We start from the raw sequence: 25,088 nt of genomic DNA, 5'->3' as shown, positions 1-25,088 counted from the left end.
TCCATAACGCACTGCCTCACGAGTATGAGGATCTGAGTTCAGCTCTCCAGAATCCATGTAAGAAGCAGGGTGCTGGGACAGCCACCTAATCTGTCCATGGAGAGATGAGAAGAAAAGACAGACAGATGACTGGAGCTTGCTAGCCAGCTCATCTAGCCGTCAGAGCAAAGTCAGCCAATGAACAAAAAGTGGAAGGCACCCATGAGGTTGTCCCTCTACCCTTCTTCACCCATGGCTCCTGCATGATTTTTCTCTCAATTTTGTTTCTAGTTCTCATTGCTAATTTACAGAAGTACAGCAGCTCTTGTCCGGAAGCCTGCTGGTCTCTATTTGCTCTGAGTAGTTACTTCAGTGGATCCCTAAAGGCTTTCCCTCTGCAATTGCAGCTCAGTTACATGTAACATTTTACTGCTACTTTTCAAATTGTAGTATTTTTCCCTCCCTTTCTTGTCTAAATGATGGGTTTGATCAATATGTACTAGATAGAGCAAGGGGAATTTTGTTGATCTTAGAGATAAGTCAGTCAGCTTTTCAGTTTTAATTTAGGCCAAATTAGGCCAAAGGTCAGCAACAGCTGTCTTCATTCAATTACTTTCACTTGTTTTCTGAGATTTGGTCTCCCACTGAACATGGAGTTGACTGATGGAGCTAGACTGACTGACCAATGAGCTCTAGTTACCATCTGTACCTCCTCCTCGGTGGCTGAGTTACAGATATGTACTGCTGTTTCTAGCTTTTTATATGGGAGCTGGAAATCTGAATCTGGGACCTGAGACTTGCATAGCAAACATTAATTCACCTCCCCAGTCCAGAAAGGCAGATTTTTAAAGGACTTTCAAAGTTCTCTTACTTTTAAAAGTAGAATTCTAGACGTTCTAGTAGAATACTGTGTCAAACATAAAGGAACACTCATCATGTCATGTGTCAATAAGAGAGTCACACATACACTTTTTTTCTAGATAAGTCAGAAAATACCTTTTACCTTTTGAAGTGGCTGAAAATTTAAATTATTAACTAAGTACAGGAGAAAATTATTCTGAGAAGTAAAACATAAATGAGTTTTATGAAGGAAATTTTAAAAAAAAGAAATAGAGAAAGAGGAAATGAAAGCATCCATTCTGCACTGCAGAAAAATCCAAGTTCCAGGCTATACCTGGGTGAAGTAGTGGTAGCAGACATGGAGTGAGTAGGAGGACTCTGAACTTATGTTGTATGTAAAACTGGATGGCAGATGAACATCAGTTGATGATAGTTTATTTTTTTGTTCAGGGCAAGAGTACAAATGATGTTTGTTACTGATTTAGGAATATAGAAAACAATAACTAGAAAAAGACAATGAATTTTGTTTTGAAGATAATTTGAGATGTTTGTAATATAGCCAAACAAGTTTCCCAAGGCAGTTGGAGTTGATGTCTAGAGCACAGAAAGATGTGGAATTGATCTATATGGTAACTGAAGAAGGTATTGTATGTTCCTTGAACGTGGTAGAGAATAACAAGTACTGTTTAACAGTTGACAGTACACTTCTTGAGATGTCACACAGAATTCATCTTATTCTCCCCAAAACATCTGAGTCCCTGCAACATTACCTCTCTACTTTTCCCTTAACTTACCCACTCTATCCCCAATAATTTTACATAAGCTATCTGAAAATGCAGTATACTCCTTTATCTTGTAATAATACTGTTATCTTCCTATTCTTCACTTATTCTACTTTTAAGTATTGATTTATGTAAGATTTCTCTTCTGCAAAGGGAATGAATGTACTATTACTATGTTTCAATTTTAGTGTCTTAAAGACTTTTCTACATGATCCTCTGGTGGAATGGAGTAAACCAGTGAAAGGGCATTCCAAAGCTACACTGAATGAAACCGGGGAAGTTGTCAATGAAAAGGTAAGTCACAGCTGCAGCTTGGCATTAGCTAATAGCATGTCTCTCTCTAAGTGAGAACTGATTCCAGATATTATCACTGACCAAAATAATTGATTACCCTGAAATCTAAAATTAGTTAAAACTTCAGAGTTGACAGATATACACTGAAGATTCCTTTTCTCCCCCAACCTTTTTTTATTGCTTGAAACTCAACCCAAGGCCTTGCATATGCTAAGTATATGCTTTAATTAATGTTAACAATCCCACACTTCATCCCACAGTCTGAAATTATTTTTCTAATAACATTCTCAATTTTGCATTCTAATTTGCATATTCTTTAGAGAGATGTAAAGAATCCCAAGTAGTTACTTAAAATTCTATTTACGTGCACTAATGTAAATTTATTAGCCATTAGAGCATTGCCACCATTGTTAGAGTCTTCACTAAAATATTTAAGAACTAACATTTCAAAATAGGTTGCTTTCTGTTTGCTTTGTTTTGTTTGATAGTGGAAAGGAATAGAACCCAGGGTCTCCTGTCTACTAAACAGGCAATCCACTGCTTCAAAACAGATGTTTTAAATTATTACTTTCCTGGAATTATGATGTACAGAGTTACCTAGTGGTTATTACATTGCAGAAACATGTCCAAATAATACATGTTCAGTTTTTTGTTGTTGTGTTTTTTTTGTTTTTTGTTTTTCCTGAGACAGGGTTTCTCTGTGTAGCCCTGGCTGTCCTGGAACTCACTCTGTAGACCAGGCTGGCCTCAAACTCAGAAATCCGCCTGCCTCTGCCTCCCAGAGTGCTGGGATTACAGGTGTGCACCACCACCGCCCGGCACATGTTCATTTTTTGTACACATCAAAGTGAGATCTCAAGTTAATGGATTTGTTTCATTGCTACAATGGGGTATTGTCAAACCCTGCTAACATTAAGTGAGGGAAGTAGAAACTCCAATTGTATTGGGTCTGTAGCCTTAATGGCTTTCTGTTTCTTTTTTAGGCCAAGACTCATGTTCTTGACATTGAACAACGACTGCAAGGTGTAATCAAGACCCGAAACCGAGTAACAGGGCTGCCATTATCTATTGAAGGCCATGTGCATTACCTCATACAAGAAGCTACTGATGAAAACTTACTCTGTCAGATGTACCTTGGTTGGACCCCATATATGTAAAATAAAGTTATTTCAAAGAATATATTAATAATCTGAAATCCAAGTTACTAATCAGTGGTTTGCCTTTAATTCTAAAGTAAAATAGCATTTACTTGCATTCTCAGAGAAACTAGTATTTCTCTGTGATTTTTAACAGTATTTAAAATAATGGATTCAATTATTAAACACTGCTTTCTTAGTATATGTTACTTAGTCCAACTAGAGAAATAAAACATGTATTCTCATGATCAAAAAATAATGTAATTGCAAGGAACCAGCCAACCTAATTTCATTTTATACATTATATCAATTTCCTTTTCAAAGTGTTAGCATAAGGTTTTATTTGAATAGCAACAAAGTTATATTGAATTCATATTGTGGACAGGTTCTGAACTGGACATGTAGCCAGAGCTTCCTCTTCTGCCCTGTAGAAAATGGTAACTTATCATTAAATTCATTTCATAAAGCAATAATATATTGAACAATGACTAAAAATGTGATCAAAGAAGAGAAACTCAAGATATATGCATGTGAAAACTAAATCAGCTATGTAATTATTGGTATACCGAAGACTGAACCATGCTAAGTATATGTACTACCATTGAGCCACATCTTAACCCCAGCATTCTGTACATTTAAAAACAGCACACTGTTGATGTGTCATAGTACCCTGTACAGTAGTCGGAGCAAACACCAATATTTAAAATTGTATAAGATTTTCAAATCTAAAGTTTTTTAATGTGTTTAGATTTTTCTGCACATTTTCTAATAGATTAAAAGGAAAAGAATTATAATACATTTATTATAGTCAAATGGAGAACTGCTGACTAGAACTCTGCCTTCTTTTTTCCTGTAAGTAAGTGTGGTGAAGTAAACCATAATAAGCAGAGGGCATGGGTGTGAGAACTGAACATTCAATTTCCACTCCGATTTGATGCCAACACTTCAGGACAGGATAATTAGATAACCTTTTTTCACATACTCTATGTGTTGGAGGGCGTGCATGTATGTGCTTTTTATCCATTTCAATTTAATTTTGGTAGCTTATTCATATAAACATGTTTAATTGATTTGCATTTTTATATTTTGTTGTACATGGTACTAGATGCATAAGGATCATTTCAAACAAATACATAATATACTTTGAACAAACTCCTTCCTCACTCCCTGTTGTTCCCCAGTCTCTTTAGTTTCCTTCAACAGTGTTGTCTCTGCTTTCATGTCACATATACATACATGATTTTAAGTAGCTATAAAAAAATCTAGGAACCATATATGAAAGAAAATATCTCAGTCTCAGTTATGAAAGTCTCAGTTATCTTTCTGAGACTCAGTTTACACAATATGATGCTCTCCACTTGCATCCATTTTCCTTCAAAAGATATATAACTTTTTTTTTTTAAGATTTACTATATATGAGTACACTGTAGCTGTCTTCAGACACTCCAGAAAAGGGTGTCAGATCTTATTACAGATGGTTGTGAGCCGCCATGTGGTTGCTGGGATTTGAACTCAAGACCTTCAGAAGAGCAGTCAGTGCTCTTAACCGCTGAGTCATCTCTCCAGCCCCATATATCTTATTTATTAATGAAAAATGTGTACATAGGTATTATATTTTCAATATCCATTCCCAAAATATATGTTTTTTTTAAGATTCATTTTCTAAATACAATGTGTGATGGTTTGTATGTGCTTGGCCCAGGGAGTGGCACTATTGGAGGTGTGGCCTTGTTGGCCTTTGTCACTGTGGGCATGGGCTTTTAGATTCTCTTCCTAGCTCCCTAGAAGACAGTCTTCTACTGTTTGTCTTTTTAACAAGATGTAGAACTCTCAGCTCCTCCTGCACCATGCTTGCCTGGATGCTGTCATGCTCCTATCTTGATGATAGTGGACTGAACCTCTGAGCCTGTGTAAGCCAGCCCCAATTAAATGTTGTACTTATAAGAGTTGCCTTGGTCATGATGTCTTTTCATAGCATAAAACCTCTAAGATACAATGCCAATCTAATCTTTTATATTCAGGTCAAGGTCAGTGCTTTATAACTTTTCAACCCGATTTTCATTTCCTATAGCAAAATATGTTTTACAAATCTAACCTGTATAAAGACAATGAGATTTGGATACACTTTAAGCAAAAAAGCTGGGTTGCCTGTACATGGGATATATTCTAGCTGGGCTGCCTTATCTGGACTTAGTGGGAAAGGAAGCGCCTAGCTCCACAGAGACTTGAAGTGTCAGGGTGGGGGGAGAAGGAGAAGGGGGAAAGGGGAAGAATTGTAGGAGGGGTGACCAGGAGGGGGTCAGTCAGGATGTAATGTAAATAAGTTAAAAAAAATTAAAAAAAGAAAAAAGCTGGGTGTGGTGGTGCATGCCCTTGATCATGATACTTGGGAGTCAGAGACAGGTAAATCTCTGTGTGTTAGAGACTAGCCTGGTCTACATAGAGTATCAGGCTAGCTAACAATACATAGAAACCCTGTCTCAAAAAAAAAGTATAAAGCAATATTTCTCCTTATAAAAGGAGAAAGTGCGTGTGAATGAGTCTTCTCTATACAATCCTTGCATGAAGACCGAAGTCACCTACATGGAAGGTCCTCTTGACTAAAGATGAATGTTGTCCAAGCGGTAATCATGGAAGATGGCCAGTGCCAAAGGAAGGAATCCAGTAACTTAGTGTAAGGAAAGTCATATAATAAAAACCAGAACAGAAATGTTCATAGTGACTTTTGTCCTGTTTGGTTGAGACAGGTTTTCCTGTAGGGCAGATTAGTCTGGAACTTATGTGGGTGAGGATGACCTGATCTTCCTGCCTCCATCCTTCAAGTGCAGTGATTCAAAGTTTCATGCCACACAGGTTTATGAGTTTTGGGGTTGAGATGGGCTTTCATATCACCTCGGATCTCCCTGAACTTGCTATGTACCTGAGGATGGCCTTTAACTTCTGATCCTCCCATGCCTCCTAAGTGACCACAACAGGCTTTTGGAATTTTGTTGGTTTCTTTTGTTTTGAAACAGGGTATTGTGTATGAGGGGAGTAACCCAGATCTTGAAATGTTGGGAAATTATTCTTTTCTATAATACAACTCTCAGACCATAGGAAGCTTAACAAGAAGGAAGGCCCAGATGTGGATACCTGAAACCCACTTAGAAGAGGAACAATAATCATGAGAGGCAGAGGGAGGAAACTTGGTCGGAGAGGTTATGAGGAGAGGAAAAAGAGGGGCAGGATCAGGTGTGGGGAGAAACAGGAGGGATGCCCAGAGGGCCAGGAGAATGAATCAAAATATGCAGCAGTGATGGTTGGGGGCACAAGGGTAACCTCTAGAAAGTCCCAGAGAGGGGCTGGAGAGATGGCTCAGAGGTTAAGAGTGCTGACTGCTCTTCTGAAGGTCCTGAGTTCAACTCCCAGCAACCACATGGTGGCTCACAATCACAATGAGATCTGACTGAAGACCATGTACTCATATAAATAATAAATCTTAAATCAGAAGGGAGTACCGAGAAAGGTGCCTGGGGAGGGGGGAGGGGGAATTTGGAATGTAAGTAAAATAATTTAATAAAAGAAAGAGAAAAACTATAAAAACTCTTTAAAAATTAGAAAATAAAGCTCTTCTGTAGGTTTATATTACTCAGAGAATTGCCCCCCTCACAGACTAACCAGACCTTTTCAAGTCTGTTGAAAAATAGTAAATTTAGCGATCCCAGGAGGGACAAGCCTACAGAACAAAAAGCAATGTCCAATACCTTAGGGTTTCTATTACTGTTATAAACACTATGACCAAAAGCAGCTTAGGAAGCACGGGGTTTATTTGGCTTACACTTCCACATCACAGCCCATCATCAAAGGAACTGGAGGCAGGAATCCAAGAAGCTGTGGAGGAACGTTGTTGCTTCCTGGCTTGTTCACTCCGCCTTTCTCACGTAAGACCACCGGCCCAGGGGAGGCAGCAGCACAGAGGCAGACGGGCCCTCCCTCATTGATCATAAATCAAAATATTCCCACAATCTGGAAGCAGCTTTTTTCTCAGTTGAGACTTCTCTTCCCAACGACTCTGCCATGTTTCAAGTTAACATAAATCTAACCAACTGTCCCTTAAATGTTCTCATACCATCCGCAAGTCCACACCTCAATCGTCATTTTAAACCCGAGATCACCTAATGAGCAGATTACGCCTCTTGCGCTGTCACCAACGAGTAGGGAAGAGCAGTGAGGCAGCGGGATAGACAGGACCCACCGCCCACCAGCGCCGTCCTGCCCCTCTAGGCCCACGATTTGCTCTATGGTCTGGCGGACCTTGTGTTGTCATCCTCCGAGCGACGGCCGGAGGCGGCGGCGGAGGCCCGAGCGGGGCGTTTGGTTTCGTTTCTGCACCGACTGGAATTAGTGTCGACGGTCAAAATGGGAGTCCCCAAGTTTTACCGATGGATCTCGGAGCGGTACCCCTGCCTCAGCGAAGTGGTGAAAGAGCATCAGGTGGGTGAGCTCAGGCCGTGGCGCAAAAAGCGGGCCGCGGGCCTCTCTGAGCTGTGGGACCCCGGCCTTCCAGCTGCCTGTGGTGCTGGTCAGCGGCCGAACGGGAGGAAGAGAAGGGGCACCGAGGCTTGGCGGCCTCCGGGTGAGCCGCACCGGGTAGAGGCAGGTCAGATCAGAGTGCCTTGCTGCAGATCTGAGCTCCCCCTGGGAGAGCCTCCAGAACTTCCAAAGGACCCCTTAGTGGGAAGGCTCTTAATGAGCACTCTCTGTCCTCCTGGGGACTGGACCTGGCACTTCGCTTTAGGCTGCGAAGCTGTGTGGGACGTCTTCTGGGGTCCCTCATGCCAAGCAAAGCAACAGACGCTGTACAAGCAATAACGTCCCTGTGGTGGATTCGCGGAGTACTCCAGCTGCGAAGAGCTGCATTTAACCTCGATGCCTGGACTGGTTGCTGTAGCTAGCTTCTGGGGTTTGCGATACTTTTTCATGTTCCTGTTTAGCCCCCAAACAGTAACGACCCCCTATTGTCTAAACGAACAAAACGTTTAGATGGATCGCAGGGATGGGGGGATGGTGCTTAAAGACTTTCGCATGGCAAATGATCTCGAACCATTATTACTAATACTTAGTGTACAATGACCCCACAGCAGCGTTTATGTGAGTTCTAAAAGTGTGTATGTGTATATTTATATACTAGAATATATTTGCATGTTTGAATGACTGAGGAGAGAAACCAAATGTTCTAATAGGTAAACTAGACCTTGAATGATAATTTAGTATGTCACATTGAATTACTTTGATAATGACTCTGGTTTACAGAAAAAAAAAAAAAAAAACTCGGTTTGGAAATTTGTATAGTTAAATAAATTACTTGTGATAAGTAGCGCTATATTAGTATTGGGAGTTGTCAATTATATGGGGGTTTTGTTTTTGTTTTTGTTTTAAGGTACTTATAAGGTTAAAGATAGAATCCAGCCTCTGGAAAGGATTCTTTTGATATTAACTCCTAATGAAAATTGGTATATAAAAGAAATCTTATAAAAAGTCCTTAATTGCTGACTTGACTTCCACTTATTTTAGTTAAGTTTAGATGGTATTTATTTGGTTGAGTTACATTTAGATGGTATTTATTTTTAGGGAAAAAAGTGAAAATGGAGGATCTTTGATTAAAAAATATTTTCTAGCATCTAATGTGTTCAATAACATTTTTACTCTATGTTTTCTGGTCACAGATAGGTATTTGGTTAAAATAACCTGGCTTCTCCATCCTGAGGAATTTAGTTGCAAAAACAAAACAATCTTTTAAAGCAACCTTGTGACATGGAAAGCAAGATAGATTTTGTGAAAGTTTTACAGTAGATTGAAAAATTGAAAGAAAGGACTGCTTTAAAATTACACTGAAAGTAAACTTTAAAACTTGTTGGTGCATCAGTGGGGCATGGTGTCCTACACCTTCAGTCTCAGCACTGAGGAGGCAGAGGTAGGTAGACAGACAGACAGCCATGGTACACAGACCAGGCAAAACACCTATATGTAAAAATAAATACTTAAATGGAAACTCAAATGTTTCAACTTTCGGCCTTTCACAAATATTTAACAGAAGAACAAAAAAGGGAGACTAGGAAGGAGGTACCCGCCAAAAAGCTGGGGGTAGCATAGAGCTCCTGTGAGCAGCACTGGCGATCAGGGACTGTGGACCCTGAGGGCTCGCATGCCAGCCAGTTCAACTAAAACTTAGTGAGCTTCAGGTTCCCTGAGAGACCCTGCCTCAAAAAACAAACAAAAAACCTAAAGGAACAATATCGTGTGTGGATGCCAGGGTGAACAGCAGCAGCCTGGAGGGAGAGGATGGGAAGCAGTGAGTTCTGGGACAAGAGTGAGAATGGATGGTATCAGCACAGTTACTCATCCTTTGAATCATCGGATGAAAATAGAGAAACTAGATAAAGTCCATCAAGCAATTATAACAATTCATGTGATACAATATTCCCATGTTATTGGGTCAAAATACTACTAGATGAGGGCAAACTACCAAGAGACTCTAGACAGTTTAAGAGGAAAGTAAGAACTTGTGAACAGAACTCCAGAATACCCAGTAGGTTTTAATAAGGACTGTACTAGCCAATTAGATAACAGTACCTAAAACCGGCTGCATTATGTTTTTTAAGACTGAGTAAAGGATCTGTCAGAAGAAAAAGCAGGATCCCACCTGTACATTCAAAGCTGACCTACCAAAGGACCAGTATGCGGCACAGTATGCCCTAAGGAAAATTGGCTAAGAATAAAATAAATGTTATCATGGAAGTGATACTGGAAATGGAAGAAAATGATGCAGGTGAAAGGAAGAATTAGAGTCAAGGGATCTTTAAAAGTACACTACCATGTCTTAAAACATTATTGAAAATCTGCAAAAGAAAGAACTTTGTGAAGTTAAGGCTTTTATGAGCCCTACTCTAACCCTAAAGCTCAAGAAATTTCAGTTCATGTAGAAGAAAAAAACAACAAAAAAAAAAAGTCTTGAGGCCAAATGAAATACATTTATTTGTTTACTTATTTCAGCTTCTTTCATTTTATGTGTATGAATGTGTTGCCTGTATGTTTGCCTGTGTACCACCTGCATGCCTGGTGCCCTCGAGGTCAGAGGAGAGCCATGGATCCTTGGAACTGCAGTCACAGATGATTGTGAATCACCATGTTGGTGCTGCAAACTGAACTTGGGACCTCCGCAAGAGTAGCAAGGGCTCCAGACCATTGAGCCATCTCTCCAGCCCTGAATACTTTTGTTTACCTCCCCCACCCAGCTGTGGTGTACACATGTGTAATCTTAGCACCAGGGCAGTGGAGGCAGGAGATGGCCATTTCAAAGCTAGCATAAACTACAGACTAAGACTTTATATCAAAAAAGCAAAGACTGAGCCAGGCAGTAGTGGTGTATGGATCTCTGAGTTCCAGGCTAGCCTGGTCTACAGAGCAAGTGTTGGGGTTACACAGAGAAACCTTGCGCCCAACCTCAAAACAAAGCAAAGACTTGAGTGTCATATCATATGTGTCACTCCCACTGCAAGACCTGACATCCCAACTACTCAAGAGACTAGGTTGCAAAATGAGTTCAGGAACAGTTTGAGTAACTCAGACTATTTCAAAGTAAAAACCTTTCAAAACAGCACTGGGGATATAGCTAGTTCGATGGTAGAACACTCACCTAACCTACTGCCGTTCTAAAGTTTAATTCCTCAGTACCACAGAAAAAGGGGACAGAGGGGCAGAGGCTGGGATTGTGGCTAGGATACAGCACTTGCATTAACATAAAGGTACAGAGTCCCAAAATTGCTGGAGGCAAAACAACTTTTTCTTAGAGTGTGTTTATTGTGAATGATACAAGTGTGGGAAGGTGGGAGCATGCCCTGGTGCTTACTGTAAAGGCTAGAGAGCACTGCTCAGGAGTCAGGACTTTCTCCTTCTACTGTGGGTCCCATAAGTCTAACTTAGGTTGTCAGGCATGAGCCATTTTATAGGCCAATTTTTTTAGGTTTTGATGAGGGCCAAAAGATCAGACAGACAGGAGAGACAAGAGAGAGGAAGCATGAACAAGAACTGAGCAGAGAGAATCAGAGCAGTAAAGGCACGGGAAGGGGTGCAGTGGAGAGAAACCAGCTGAGAGACTGACTGCCTCAGCAAAAGCCTTCAGCCTTGCACTGTAAATGTCTCCAAGTCCCTGGCACTAAACCACAAGTGGGAGCTCAAAAGCCCCAAAGTCATATATAAAAGCTGGACTTCCCTTTCTAAGAAGCATCACTATTAGGATTGTTAAAAAATGGCTAATGAACTATTCTTTAGGTCTAGCCTCCTTGTGACCTAGTTGTGAGGCTAGTTGTTTAATCTGGTCTCCTTCTTCCAAAGTCCTTCTGTAGGCCTCCAGCAGAAGGTGTAGCCAGGTTGAAGGCGTGTACCCACCACGCCTACATCTGGAATTTGCTTTGTTCCAGGCTGACCCTGAATTTACTAACCTGCTGGCCTCAGTCTCCTGGGATTACAGGCTTGTACTACTTGCCTGGACCTAAGCTTTGGCCACTGTGCCTCAAGATCTCCTTGCCAAGATCCAGGTCAGAAACCTGTGTCTTCCAGCCTCAAGATCTGGATCACAGTGTGCCCTCCATTTCTGGATTGTCACTCATTCCAGATGTAGTCAAGTTGACAGCCAGAAATAGTCATCACAGTCCCTAAAATATTTTTCTACACTAGCCTGACTATTTCTCAGCTGTGTTCCCCAAGTTACTTACTGTTTGAGTCTCTCCCAGCAGTTCTTGTTCATACTCTTATCAGTCTGTCCTTAGGGGCACTTCTCTTGACCATGTGCCTCCGTCTAATGGAGACCTCCTGCTCTCTCTGTTCTCGTTCTCTCTCTCTCTCTCTCTCTCTCTCTCTCTCTCTCTCTCTCTCTCTCTCTCTCTCTCTCTCTCTCTCCCTCACCCTTCACCCCCACCTATGACCCCAGCTGGAGAACCAAAGCCCCACCTACCTCTTTTCTCCCCTGTAATTGACTGTCAGCCACTTTTATTTCACCAGTTAGAGAATAAAAATAAGCAAAGTTTACACAACATCCTTGGTGTACAAGAGAAAATACTTGTTCTGGACTGCAATCAGATCTTGGGGGCTAGTATTTAGCATTTGAATACATAGTAGCAGCAGACCAACCTCCAGCCAGCCTCCGGTCATACCCATTGCTCTACCGACATTCTTCTCACAGTGCCCACACTTAACTTACTTCAAGTACCTTTTGTCTTTCTGACTGATTGATTAATTAATTTTAACTTTGGCTCAGTCTCACTCATCAGGAAGTTCTCTTCTGTGGTGGACAGCAAGGACCCAGATGTTCTCAAGAGTCTGAGAACTCTTCAAGCTACACCACTGACAGGCCACTTTGACAACTGACAGTTACATTCCAGTTCCTTGTAGATGACCTTCTGGTTTGGTTTTAGAGCCAGTAGCACCACACTAGGGGAGATAACAGTTGTGGTCAGGGTGTAGTTCCGGGGCACAGCACTTGACTAAAATACATGAAACCTAGGATAGATGTTGTCTAATGTGCAGAAAGCCTTTCTTTTTAAAAATCCACTAGTACAAGCCTATTCACTCCTTAGTAGAAAATTATGCCTATCTGAGACTTCCCATAAAGCCATGGATGTATGGAAAGGAAAGAAGATAAGCACATATTCCTGACCTGTCTTATTTTTTTAAGATTTATTTATTTATTTATTTATTTATTATATGTAAGTACACTGTAGCTGTCTTCAGACTCTCCAGAAAGGGTGTCAGATCTTGTTACAGATAGTTGTGAACCACCTGTGGTTGCTTGGATTTGAATGCAGGACCTTTGAAAGAACAGAGGGTGCTCGTAACCTGAGCCATCTCTCCAGCCCTTGACCTGTCTTTTTTACAACAACTCATACAACTAGCATCATAAGTTCTTAGAGCTGTACAGGTCTTTGACCTAGCACAACGCTATAAAATAGCTAAACCTTTGGGACTAGAGGACTCTGTAGTTAAAAATGCTTGCTGTTCTTGCAGAAAACTGGCCTTCAATTCCCAGCGCCCAGGTCCTCAGGAGGCTCCCAGCCACCTGTAACACCAGCTTCAGGTAGCCTGACATCCTCTGGCTTCCATGGGTACTTGGTGCGCATGTACCACACCCACACACACACACTTTGAATTATTTTTTTAATCTTAAAAAAGATAGCTGAATTTTGTTAAATATTTATTATGAACTAAATTTGTTAAATCTTTTATATGCATGTGCTCACTCATTTAACATAGCAATCATAGTATTTTGCTTTTTTTTGAGATAGGATCTCATGTAATACAGACTGGCCTTGGAATTGCTGTACATCAAAGGATGACCTTAAACTCTTAATTCTGCCTCCAACTCCTGAATACTGGATTACTAGGCTTTACCACCAGCCTCACTGTACAGTAGTCCTGTAGTGTTTCTACTTGGTTTTTGTAACTGAAGCCTGAGAAAATTGAGTCACAAATACATTGTTAGTCAAATTGTTACAGAACCAATGAAGTAAGAGAGCTATATCTGAAACAACTTTTCTTGTTGGTCTTCCTGTGTGAAACATTTTATGCATTTTCTTTCTCTACTAGAACTGCAGACCTTCTGCCTGTCTCCCAAATATTAGGACTGTGGGCTTGGAGCACCCTACTCAGCCATCCTATAAGCCTAATATAGATTTGAAACAATATATTTCCACATAGCCATTTTAGTATTTATTTGTTTATGATTTGGGGCTTTCCTTGCCTCCTCAGAATTCATTGTCCCTCTCCCTCTCTGCTTCTCTCTGCCCCCCCTCTCTCTCCTTTCTTCCCTCCCTCTCCCTCTCAGTCTTCCTCTCTCTCCTGCTCTCCCTTTCCCTCTCCTTCCCTCTCCCTCTCTCCCTCTCTCCCTTTCTCTGCCCTGCTATCTTAAGTCATCTGTCCTTGTCTTCTCTCATAAATCCACACATAAACTAGAATTTAGTTACTGGAATTCAGTGCCCAGCTCCACACCAAGAGCCGGCCTCTTGCCTGTTGTCAGTGGGCTGTCTATCTTGGTCCTCAGTTGCATTAGGTACCATAGGTTCACAATTAAGCATTGCCTGTTGTCTTACTTCCTCTATCTCTTGTCTCTCAAGCTTTTATATTATCATAGCTAATTTTTCTTATGATACAGCTATTTTTTTCAATCTTTTTTTGAAAAGAAATATATAAAGATTACAATTAAAATTAGGATTTTACTCTGGTGGTCAAGTTGCAATAAGTACTGTACTGTGGTGGCTTTTTCAAGTAACTTTCTTTTTTTGTTTTTGTTTTTTTGTTGTTGTTTTGTTTTTTTGTTTTTGTTTTTGTTTTTCGAGACAGGGTTTCTCTGTGTAGCCCTGGCTGTCCTGGAACTCAACTCTGTAGACCATGCTGGCCAAGTAACTTTCTATTCCCTCAGGTCCTACCTACATTTGAACATAAGGGATCTAATATAGATCTTCCCTTTTTTTTTTTTTTTTTAATACAGCAAGTCTGTCTGTGTAACTAAAACTGTCTTTTGGGGTAGCTTACTGTGATTTGCTGTGATTTGGTGCAAGAGGTTCCTGAACCATCCCTTCTTGTTGGCTGGAGAACTTTGGAGTTTTCAGAATCTCTCTGGTTCTGCCAGTCCCAAAGAACTGATGCTCTGTCAGGTGAATTTCTCCTCCGCTGCTTTCTGTCAGAGTCTCCTGTCCTCTATGACATTTCTGTCAGATATTCTCTGCTTTCTGCCACATTGGTGAGCTTTCTTCTTCTCCAATCAAATTGTGTTTTTCTTCCAATTACACTGAGTGCCGGATGTAAATGTAACTTCTTGTCTCAGATGCAGCCCAGGAAGCTTATGTAGGTGCTTATTTAATGCTGTAAAGTAGAGGTTTTAGATAAATGTTTGCAGTGTTTAGGGATTTAAAATTTGCCACCCTCACACCTCACAAGGATGTCATTTTTCAATAACAGCAAAATATATTGTTTATATATATATATATATATATATATATATATATACAATGCACATGTTTACTGATTATATTCAAGCTATTTTTCTCTAATTAATATATAAAGGAGACTAATCAAAAATTCTTTGATTATAGTAGATAGAACTGGCTAGTTACAGACATTTAGTTTTGTGTTATTGGACATTTGTGTCAATAGTGTTCCCATTACTTGCTTAAAACAAATGAAAACCAGAGTTATGAAGAGCTTCTTAAAAAGTAGATAGTGCATGCCCTCACCTATCTCTGCTGTGAAGACCTGAACCAGTCACCAGGCAGCACTCCTGCACCTCTGTATAAGCTTTCATGGTTTTTACTTTTATAAGCTGCCTCTGGAATGGGCGCCAACATAAGAGACGCCTGCGTCTACTTAGATTAAGACTTCTGTTTTGAGTAAGGGTCCAGTAAAATTTAAGCTCTCTAGGAACTGGCATCCTGATTGACAAATTAAGACATGAATGTTAGGCAAAACAAGTCCCCTGCCACAGCTGAATACACCAACCAATGAGAGCAAGATAAACGTGCAACAAAGACATGCTCCTAAGGAAAGCCCTTATCCGGAAATCCTGATTTGGTGAAGTAACTTGGCCCAGATATTTTGGATCTCAGGCTTAAAAGATCTACAGGAGTCTACCTGAGCTTTGCAGTCAGCTCCCACGTCTGGCCTGCAGCCCTGATCAATCAGTCCTGGGAGAGATGCGTAATGAACTCTCCCTGTCTAAGCTGTCTGACTAAGATCAGTTGTTCATGTGGTTTGTGAGGCGACTCCTGGACTGCCCCACAGTGACATCAAGAGTCTTACTTTCTGATACATCAGGTCATTTATTTTGCCTCCATTTACAGATAATCTAGCTGTTTGTTTGTTTGTTTGTTTGTTTGTTTGTTTTTCAAGGCAAAGTTTCTCTGTGTAGCTCTGGCTGTCCTGGAACTCTGTAGACCAGGCTGGCCTCAAACTCAAAGAGATCCACCTGCCTCTGCCTTCAAATGCTGGGATCTAAAGCATTCACCACCACTGCCCAGCTTGATAATCTAAGCTTTTAAAAACTATTGTAACCAAGTAAATGGTTCTGTTTGAGTGAACCAAATGTAAAATTAAATCTCGTTTGTTTGTTTGTTTGTTTGTTTGTTTGTTTGTTTGTTTCGAGACAGGGTTTCTCTGTGTAGCCCTGGCTGTCCTGGAACTCACTGTGTAGACCAGGCTGGCCTCGAACTCAGAAATCCACCTGCCCCTGCCTCCCAAGTGCTGGGATTAAAGGCGTGCACCACCACTGTCTGGCTAAAATTAAAATCTCTTATAAAAGCTTTTAATACTCTATTATTAAGCCTTTTGATGTAAATGGGTAATATTTCCCATTTATAGAGGAAATCCAGTCTTTGAGAAGCCATGTAGCAAAAAGGGAGGAAGCTAATATTTTGAGTACCATAGTTAACTAAGTGCTTTACTTGGTATCTTCCTTAATTTGAATAAACTGGATTAGTTCCTCATAGTAAATTTGGGGAGGCCACCGGTGTGTTATGTAGCTATATCATTTGTCTCTACATCACTAGTTACTCCTGTTTGTGTTCCTTTATCTGCTTTATTTAAAATATTTATTTTATTTCCTTTACCTGTGATTAAGTTTTCTTAATGTTTAGTGTGTGTGTGTGTGTGTGTGTGTGTGTTTATGTGTATGCACATTTGTACAAATGCATGTGGTGACTGAGGAGGCCAGGAGAGGGCATTGGATCCTTGAGGGCTGGAGATGCTAGTTAGTTGTACATAGCCTCATCTAAGTGCTAGGATCCAAACTTGGGTCTCTGGAAGAGGATTCCTGGAGTTTTTATATAATCAGAAGACATTATATCCTGGTTTGGTTTGGCTTGGTTTTTGTTTTGAACCATGGAAGAATCACTTTTCTTAGGCATTAAAAATAGTTACGGTAATTAATAATCTGGAACATATTGTTTTTGCTTTTTAGATTCCAGAATTTGATAACTTGTACCTGGATATGAATGGAATTATACATCAATGTTCCCATCCTAATGATGATGATGTTCACTTCAGAATTTCAGATGACAAAATCTTTACTGACATTTTTCACTACTTGGAGGTGTTGTTTCGAATTATTAAACCTAGGAAGGTGTTCTTTATGGCTGTTGACGGTGTGGCTCCTCGAGCAAAAATGAACCAGCAACGTGGGAGGCGTTTTAGGTAAGTCACTTAAAACCCTCGACAAAATACAGCTCATCTTCTGGTCATATTTGTTTTCTATTTAAATCCTCAGAGTAATTGGTATATTTTGTACTTAATATCATTTTGACTAGTCAAGTAATTTTGATGACACCGATTCGAAGAGTTTGTGTTGGGTTTCATATAAAGTCACTGTTCTCAGTCACAAGTTTACAAACTCGCTTTGATCATCTGAAAAGTGAGAAGGAGGGCCTTGGTGACCTACCTGTGTAGTCACTGCCCAGGGGAGCAGGATGCTCTTCTAATAGCAGCCATTCCACAAGCCTCTATAGAGTGACCAGCTCTCAGTCTAGATGATGATTTTGAGTAAATATGAGCCCTAATTGGGCAGTAAGGCAAATGAGATTAGAAGGTGATTGGTGAACTGTTAGAGGAGAGTTCAGTTAGGAACTTGGCATTATCAGCACCATTGGGTAGAAGTGTCTTAGGGTTTTACTGCTATGAACAGATATCATGACCAAGGCAACTCTTAGAAGGACATTTAATTGGGACTGGCTTACAGGTTTAGTCCATTATCTTCAAGGCAAGAGCATGGCAGCATCTAGGCAGGCATGGTCCAGGAGGAGCTAAGAGTACTATGTCTTCATCAAAGGCTGCTTGCTGGTAGAAGACTCAGACAGTTAGGGTGAGGGTTTAATAGCCCAAACCCACAGTGACATACCTACTCAAACAAGGCCACATCTTCTAATAGTTCCACTCCCCAGACTGAGCATATATAAACAATCAGAAGATGTAAAGGGTTTAAAGATTTTAAAAAAGTCTTAAATCAAAACTCTGCAGATCTAGACCATATCTAAATAATAGTGAGATTGAACTATAACCCTGTGTGGAGGTATCCTAAGTCCTGAGTGTTTAATGAGTTGTTGGCATAATGAAAGATTCCTTTAACCATAAAGCAGGGTAAAGAATGACAGAAATATTCATGCATCAAATGTGGGAATTGTCAGGAAAGTTGGGACAGTATCTTAGACCTCCCAGTGAGACTAAGGAGAAGGTGGCAGAGAGTATTGATTTAACTATTAAAAGGAAAACAGTCCCAGAATTCTGAAAATACTGAGACCCTTAAATTCAAAGATGCTTTTTAAAAGAGGGTTAATTTATTTATTTTATGTATATGAATATACTATAGATGTCTTCAGACACACCAAAAGAGAGCATCAGATCCCATTACAGATGGTTATGAGCCCCCATGTGGTTTCTGGGAAATGAACTCAGAATCTCTAGAAGAGCTGTCAGTGTTCTTAAAACAGTGAGCCATCTCTCCAGCCCAAGACATTTCTCTTAAGTCCAAAATTAAGATTTCCAGAGACTACTTATAGACTTGACTTAATTAGAATCTCCAAGTTTGAAAAACTATTTATACTAGGATGCCATAGTATTTGTTAAACTAGTTTTAGGGAATCACTAGCCTAAAAATTCATATTGAGATTCTGATGGTGCTGTGCATTTATTCCAATATTTGGGAGGCAGATCTCCATGAGTTCAAAGTCAGCCTGGTCTACACAGAGAGCTCAGCCACCAGGAGGTATCAGTGCCTCTTAGCCTTGTCTACTGCATCTAAATGAGACGAACTAGACCCCTTTCTTGCTGTCTCATGGCGCCTGCAGGGTTGCTGAGTGCTGGGCTTCCTTCTCCCACTGCTGAGCCCTCACCCCTGGCAGCCCTAGAGCCTCAACTATCACATTGATATTATCACACTTCCTTCCCAAAGTTTTATGGAGGCATCTAGCTAGCAAAAACCAGCTCATTTCCAGAAACCTAACTGCAGGAAAGCTTAGCAGCTCTATTTATTTTTAACTTCATAACCTTTTCAGTATCAGAAGTATAGAAGAATACTCGCTAGGGATTGAGGACTAATCCATTGTAACTATCACAGACATATTAAATGTTAGGCTGTCACCAAGAGTCCTATGTTTCCTAGAAAGTCCCCCAGCAGCTTCATACATTTTTAATGTTTAATGTCATAGCTCTGAATCTGCCTTTTGGATTTTATCCATACTGTGCTACTAAACTTTCCTCACAAGATCTCAGGCTTATGTCCTAATCCAAAGACTAAGTCTGCATTGCCTCCTCCTCCCACAGTGAGTAGCAGTGCTCACCCTTCTTTCTTTCTGGAATTCTCTTTCCCTGACCTTCATGTAGCTTTGCTCTGATTACACTGTGTCCCACTCTATCATCTTTCCTTTCTCTGTTTTTTTTTTTCTTCTTTTATCATTAAACTAACTTCCTTGAGAGCAGTGTTTGGTGTGACATGCCTTTAATCCCAGCACTCTGGAGGCAGAGGCAGGAGTGTCTCTATCTTTGAGGCCAGCCTAGTGTACAAAAGGAGTCCCAGGACAGCCAGGACTGTTACCCAGAGAAACCCTGTCTCACTAACTAGATAGATAGATAGATAGATAGATAGATAGATAGATAGATAGATAGATAGATAAAATAACAATAATAAATTACTTCTTTGAGTCTATGTCCTGAGCCCTAAGTGATCACATCTAATGACTTTGATTACTGTGTCTGTACTAATGACTCCCAAATTTATCTTTATGGTGTTTTTCTCACTCCCAAGTTCCTTTGTTTTGAAATGCTTGCTGAATGCATTTCTCCTTTTAGATCACCTGCATACCAGAAGGCTCACCTTGTTCAGAAAAGAATTCATCTTCCCCAAAGCAGCCATTTTAAGACTTTCTGTTGCCATAGTGTGTGATGAGCTGCCCCACTCAACGTCCAAGAGTAGTTTGGACTCCTCCTTGTGTCTTTATTCTTCACATCTGCAACCTATTTACACATGTTTTCATCATCTTTTTTAAATCAAGTTTCAGTGTATGCTATCATTGTCTTTACTTACCTTATCATAATAATCTTTTCTATACTACAGCTAGATTAAGCATAACTATTTGTTATTCCCCCCCCCAGGTAGAGTATAATCTTTTTTTTTTTTTTTTTTTTTTTTTTTTTGGATTTGGTTTTTTTCGAGACAGGGTTTCTCTGTGTAGCCCTGGCTGTCCTGGAACTCACTCTGTAGACCAGGCTGGCCTCGAACTCAGAAATCCACCTGCCTCTGCCTCCCAGAGTGCTGGGATTACAGGCGTGCGCCACCACTGCCCGGCTTTTTTTTTTTTTTTTTTTTGGAGAGTATAATCTTTAAAACCTGGAGTTATTTTTTGTTATATTTTTGTATACTCATGTCATTAATAAAATATTAAAATCATTAAATTATTTAATTAAATATGGCAAACATAATTGACACTTAAAGCTTTTGATCTTGTTTTTGGAATAAATTAGCTATATATATTTATGTTAGGATTATTTTAGTGTTTGTAATGATTTGTGTGCTTTTTACTATTTTAATGTCTACCTTCTATAGTCTTCACATTATATATAGTCTATAGTTCTGTAAATAAAAGCAGTTCTGTAAATAAATAAATACCTGGACCTATTCATTCTTATTATAATTATTTTTAAAAATTTACCCTAACATGGTGGTGCACAGTTTTAATCCCAGCACTGGAGGAGACAGAGGTAGGCTAATCTCTGTGAATTCAAGGCCAGCCCAGTCTACAGATCTAGTTCTAGGATAGCCAAGGCTAGAGGTTTCTCAACCCTGTCTCAAAAAGAAAAAAAAATTATAATTTTGAACCAAAAGGTTGACAACTTAGTGTTTTATTTGTAAAAAGCTTCAAATAATGGTTTGTGTAAAAATGCTTATTTTGTAGAAAATGTAAGATATTTTTTTCTCTTTGACATTTAAGGTCAGCCAAGGAGGCAGAAGACAAAATTAAAAAAGCAATAGAAAAGGGAGAAACACTTCCTACAGAAGCCAGATTTGATTCCAACTGTATTACGCCAGGTAAATTGACTGAGAGACATTCTAAAGATGTAAGGTAGAAATTGAACTTTTTTCTAATGTGTTTCTGATTTAGACTGTTCGTCCCTGGGATTACACTAGCCATCTTTCCCGATTTGTGTACTCATAAGATGGTCTACCTCATCATGTTGGTTGTGAGTGTTCCTGTGAAGACCTGCTGTGGGGTTTTCAGATGTTGATGAACAGAGAGGAGAGGATTTGGTCAGTTCCTGACCTGGAAAGAACTAGAAGAGCTTTCAATTTACTATTCAATACTATCAGTATTGAACCCGTTTGTATTTTTGTGATTAATATATGACTTACCAAGTTTCTATACCAACCTTATAATGGGTTTCAGGATAAGAAACCCATTCTTTAGGATCAGATGCCTTCTTTTGGCCTCAGAGAGAACTACACGTACATCTTGCTCATACATATGTGTAGGCAAATGTTATATACATAAAGTAGCAGTTATTAGTTATGGTCAGTGCAGTAGAGTGCTTATCATACAAACATGAGTTCAATCCCTTGCACCCACATAAGAAACTTGGTGTGGGGATTCACCCTTGTAATCTCAGTGCTGGGGAGAGGAAGCGGAAGGATCCCTGGGGCTCACTGTCAACCTGGTTTGCATACTTATTGAGTCCCAGGTTCCAATGAGAATCTGTGTCTCAAGAGACAAGGTGACTGGGCATGGTAGCACGTGGCTTTAATTCCAGTACTTGGGAGGCAGAGGTAAGAAGATCTCTCTGAGTTTGAGGCCAGCCTGATCTATATAACAAGTTCCAGGGAGTCAGAGATACATAGAAAACCTGACCAAGGAGTAAAACAAACCAAGGGGGATTGTATTTGAGAAAGAACCAAACCCAAGTTAACCTTCAGGCTCCACATAAATACCCACTTCTGCATGAACTTGTGTATGCACACATACACAAGTATTAGTTGGAGTGTAATATAGTTCTATTTGGTAGAGTCTATGCTCAGTATGCATAGGATCCTGGCTGCAACCCCTAGCATAGTCTAAATCAGGTGTGATTGTGCAAGCCTGTAATTCAGGATTTGGGAAGTTTAGGATCATCCTTGGCTCATAGTGAGATCAAGACTAATCTAGACTATAGACCCTGTCTTAAAAAATGAAAACAGTATTAGTTATTAATAATATACATGAACAATAATAGTTAATACTGGCAATCTGGTTACAACTACATGTCTTAAAAATTCTACAAGAGCCAGTTGGTGGTGGCGTATGCCTGTAACACCAGCACTCTGGGAGGCAGAGGCAAGCGGATTTCTGAGTTCGAGGCCAGCCTAGTCTACAGAGTGAGCTCCAGGACAGCCAGGGCTATACAGAGAAACCCTGTCTCAAAAAAAAAAACAAATCCAAAAAAAAAAAATCTTCAAGATATTCAGTGGGTAAAATCATTTGCCACATAAGCTAACCTGAATTCAGAGTCCAGAACTCCATGGTCAGAGGATAGAATGAACTACCAATCGCTTCTCGGCCCTTTGGCTAAGATCAAGTGTAGAACGAACTACCAAAAACTGCCCTCTAGCCTTCACATATGTGCTGTGGCATGCAAATGCTTACCTTGATGTGTTACATATCATACACTGACATCATCATCATAATAGTAAGAATAATATGCTTAGGAATCCAGAAGAAAAATAGAAAATTGGAGTTTATTAGAGTCTAAACTGCTCTTAGGTAACTACTTAAAGCACAGTCTATAGATGGTGTTAAAGTCATGTCTCTACCTTTGTGGCACTGACTAGTGACATCTGAAGCATTGGAAGATAAGCAAGAAAACTTTGGGCTTTGAAGATTACTGATTATATGTTATTACTGGGAACTTAACTGTTTTTGTTATTTTTATCTCTTTCTCAGATTAACCTTTTAAAACTTTTTACTTATAGGGACTGAATTCATGGCCAGGTTGCATGAACATCTGAAGTATTTTGTAAATATGAAAATTTCCACAGACAAATCATGGCAAGGCGTTACCATCTACTTCTCAGGCCATGAGGTTATCATCTTCTTTTTATTTAAAGAACTTTTTTAAGTTTTTTTAATATTTTGAAGCATAGCAGATTACCACCTTCTTTTTTAAACATTGTGTTTAGACTCCTGGAGAAGGAGAGCATAAAATCATGGAATTTATCAGATCCGAGAGAGCAAAGCCAGATCATGATCCAAACACCAGACATTGTCTTTATGGCTTAGATGCTGACTTGGTAGGTATAACCCTTACTGTTATAAGTCTGTGTCGTAGAGCTAATACTGAAGAGATAGGCTTTTAATGGGGAAAACTACTGGCTGTAGCAGTGAATACAAAAGCAGTGATTGCTCCTTTTGCCATTATCTAAGTTCTAAAAAAGTTGGGAAAATAAGCTTTGTTTGTTTGTCAGACGTTATGGATAACTGATCTTGGTCTAGTCCACAGAGCTGAGTAATCCTAGTTCTATGAAAATGCTGCTGAAAAGCAAATGCTGAGACCTAAGGTCATGAACATCTCCTATCCTAACTCACAGGTCCAGGAATTACCTGAGCATTTTCCCTGCATGTGGGAGTACCACATGTGTGCCTGGTGCCTGGGCCAGAGGGTATCCGATGCCGTGGAGCTGTAATTAGAGATGCTTATGAGCATCCTGTGTGTGCTTAGAACCAAACCTGGGCCTCTACAGGAGCAGTCAGCTCTCCTTAACTGTTGTGCCATCTCTCGGGCCCCATCGGAGTTTTCATACTAACTAAAAACTAAACAAGCAAGCTACTATGATGTACCTTCCTTGTACTCTTTAAGTTTCCTTAAGTTTTTTGGTTGTTTTTTGAGAGGGGAGGGTGTTTAGGGAGTTTCAATTTTGTTTTGGACTAGTTTTGTTTGGGGGGTTTTTGAGACAGCGTTTCTCTGTGTAGGTGGCCCTGGCTGTCCTAGAACTCACTCTGTAGACCAGGTTGGCGTCAAACTCAGAGATCCTCCTGCTACTGCCTCCAAGTGCTGCGATTAAAGGCATGCACCCCCGTGCCTAGTAAGTTTTCTTAAGTAGTCATTTTTTTAAACTTAGTCATCAGCCTCCTTACTACGAAGCTGGTTTATTGAAGCAAATCCCATACCCTGTTATCTCTTAATGCATACATGTTTCTATAATGTTTCTATAATAAGTTTTTAAGGCACTCAGCCACAAAGCCATTATCACACATATAACAATAATTGTTTAACATGTAAATTACCACATCTCCTGATTGCCTCATGTTTCATTTTGTTTTGTTTTGTAAATAAGAATTTAAAGAAAACAAACTGTATCGCAGTTGGTTCACATGTTTGAGTAGACTTTTGGATTCTTTTGAGGGAGTAGGATATATAAGGAAATGTTTCAGAATAAATGTTTATATTAATGCTACTGTGACCTCTAAGCATCTAGCATGGAAAAGTCAATGCTTCTAATTTCTACTCCTAAGAAGTAGGGCTATGTGACCATCCTTAGGCAGGTTTGTGTTTGGGGAGGAGGAGAGGAGGACTTGGTGTCAGCTGCAAAGCCTGTGGGCTCCAGTGTGCCCTTAGTACCCTCGCCGGATCCCCTAAGTCCCTGCCATTGGAACAACTCATTCTGATTGTTACATTTGACTTTTAAATTGTTTCCTGAATAGAAATTTTATTAAATTGCTTTTGTAAACTTAATGGTATGAACAGAGGTAGAATAAAAATATTTTGTAATTTTTCCACAGATCATGCTTGGATTAACAAGTCACGAGGCACATTTTTCTCTCTTAAGAGAAGAAGTTCGCTTTGGTGGAAAAAAAACACAAAGGTAAATTAGATGTTGGAAGAAAGAACAAAACAAAGCCTGGCTGGTACTCCCGTAGCCCATGGGATCTGCAGGTATTCCTGCTGATCTGTGGGCACCTTTGTCCCAGTTTACCTTTGTCTTTTATTGCCTCTGCTTTTACTAACTGTAGTATCCAAG

At 39.9% G+C, this 25,088-nt stretch overlaps 2 protein-coding genes across 4 annotated transcripts in view; both read left to right on the top strand.

Moving 5' to 3' along the window:
* The window catches only part of Atr (ATR serine/threonine kinase), a 92,317-nt gene extending 89,243 nt beyond the window's left edge, over positions 1-3,074 (top strand). For both annotated transcript variants that reach the window (XM_052187623.1, XM_052187624.1), the window contains 2 exons: positions 1,790-1,895; positions 2,879-3,074. In XM_052187623.1, the coding sequence (XP_052043583.1) occupies positions 1,790-1,895; positions 2,879-3,052 (280 nt within the window). In that variant the 3' untranslated portion in view covers positions 3,053-3,074. The remainder of the gene's footprint in view (positions 1-1,789; positions 1,896-2,878) is intronic.
* A 4,277-nt stretch (positions 3,075-7,351) lies between these two features.
* Positions 7,352-25,088, top strand: part of Xrn1 (5'-3' exoribonuclease 1) — a 104,317-nt gene continuing 86,580 nt past the window's right edge. For both annotated transcript variants that reach the window (XM_052187626.1, XM_052187625.1), the window contains exons 1-6: positions 7,352-7,504; positions 17,016-17,248; positions 21,034-21,131; positions 23,043-23,152; positions 23,250-23,360; positions 24,850-24,932. In XM_052187626.1, the coding sequence (XP_052043586.1) occupies positions 7,430-7,504; positions 17,016-17,248; positions 21,034-21,131; positions 23,043-23,152; positions 23,250-23,360; positions 24,850-24,932 (710 nt within the window). In that variant the 5' untranslated portion in view covers positions 7,352-7,429. The remainder of the gene's footprint in view (positions 7,505-17,015; positions 17,249-21,033; positions 21,132-23,042; positions 23,153-23,249; positions 23,361-24,849; positions 24,933-25,088) is intronic.

Source organism: Apodemus sylvaticus, chromosome 7 (assembly GCF_947179515.1).
Source record: "Apodemus sylvaticus chromosome 7, mApoSyl1.1, whole genome shotgun sequence".
NCBI lineage: Eukaryota > Metazoa > Chordata > Mammalia > Rodentia > Muridae > Apodemus > Apodemus sylvaticus.
The sequence above is the reverse complement of the archived record's forward strand: the minus strand, read 5'-3'. Positions and strand labels throughout refer to the sequence as shown.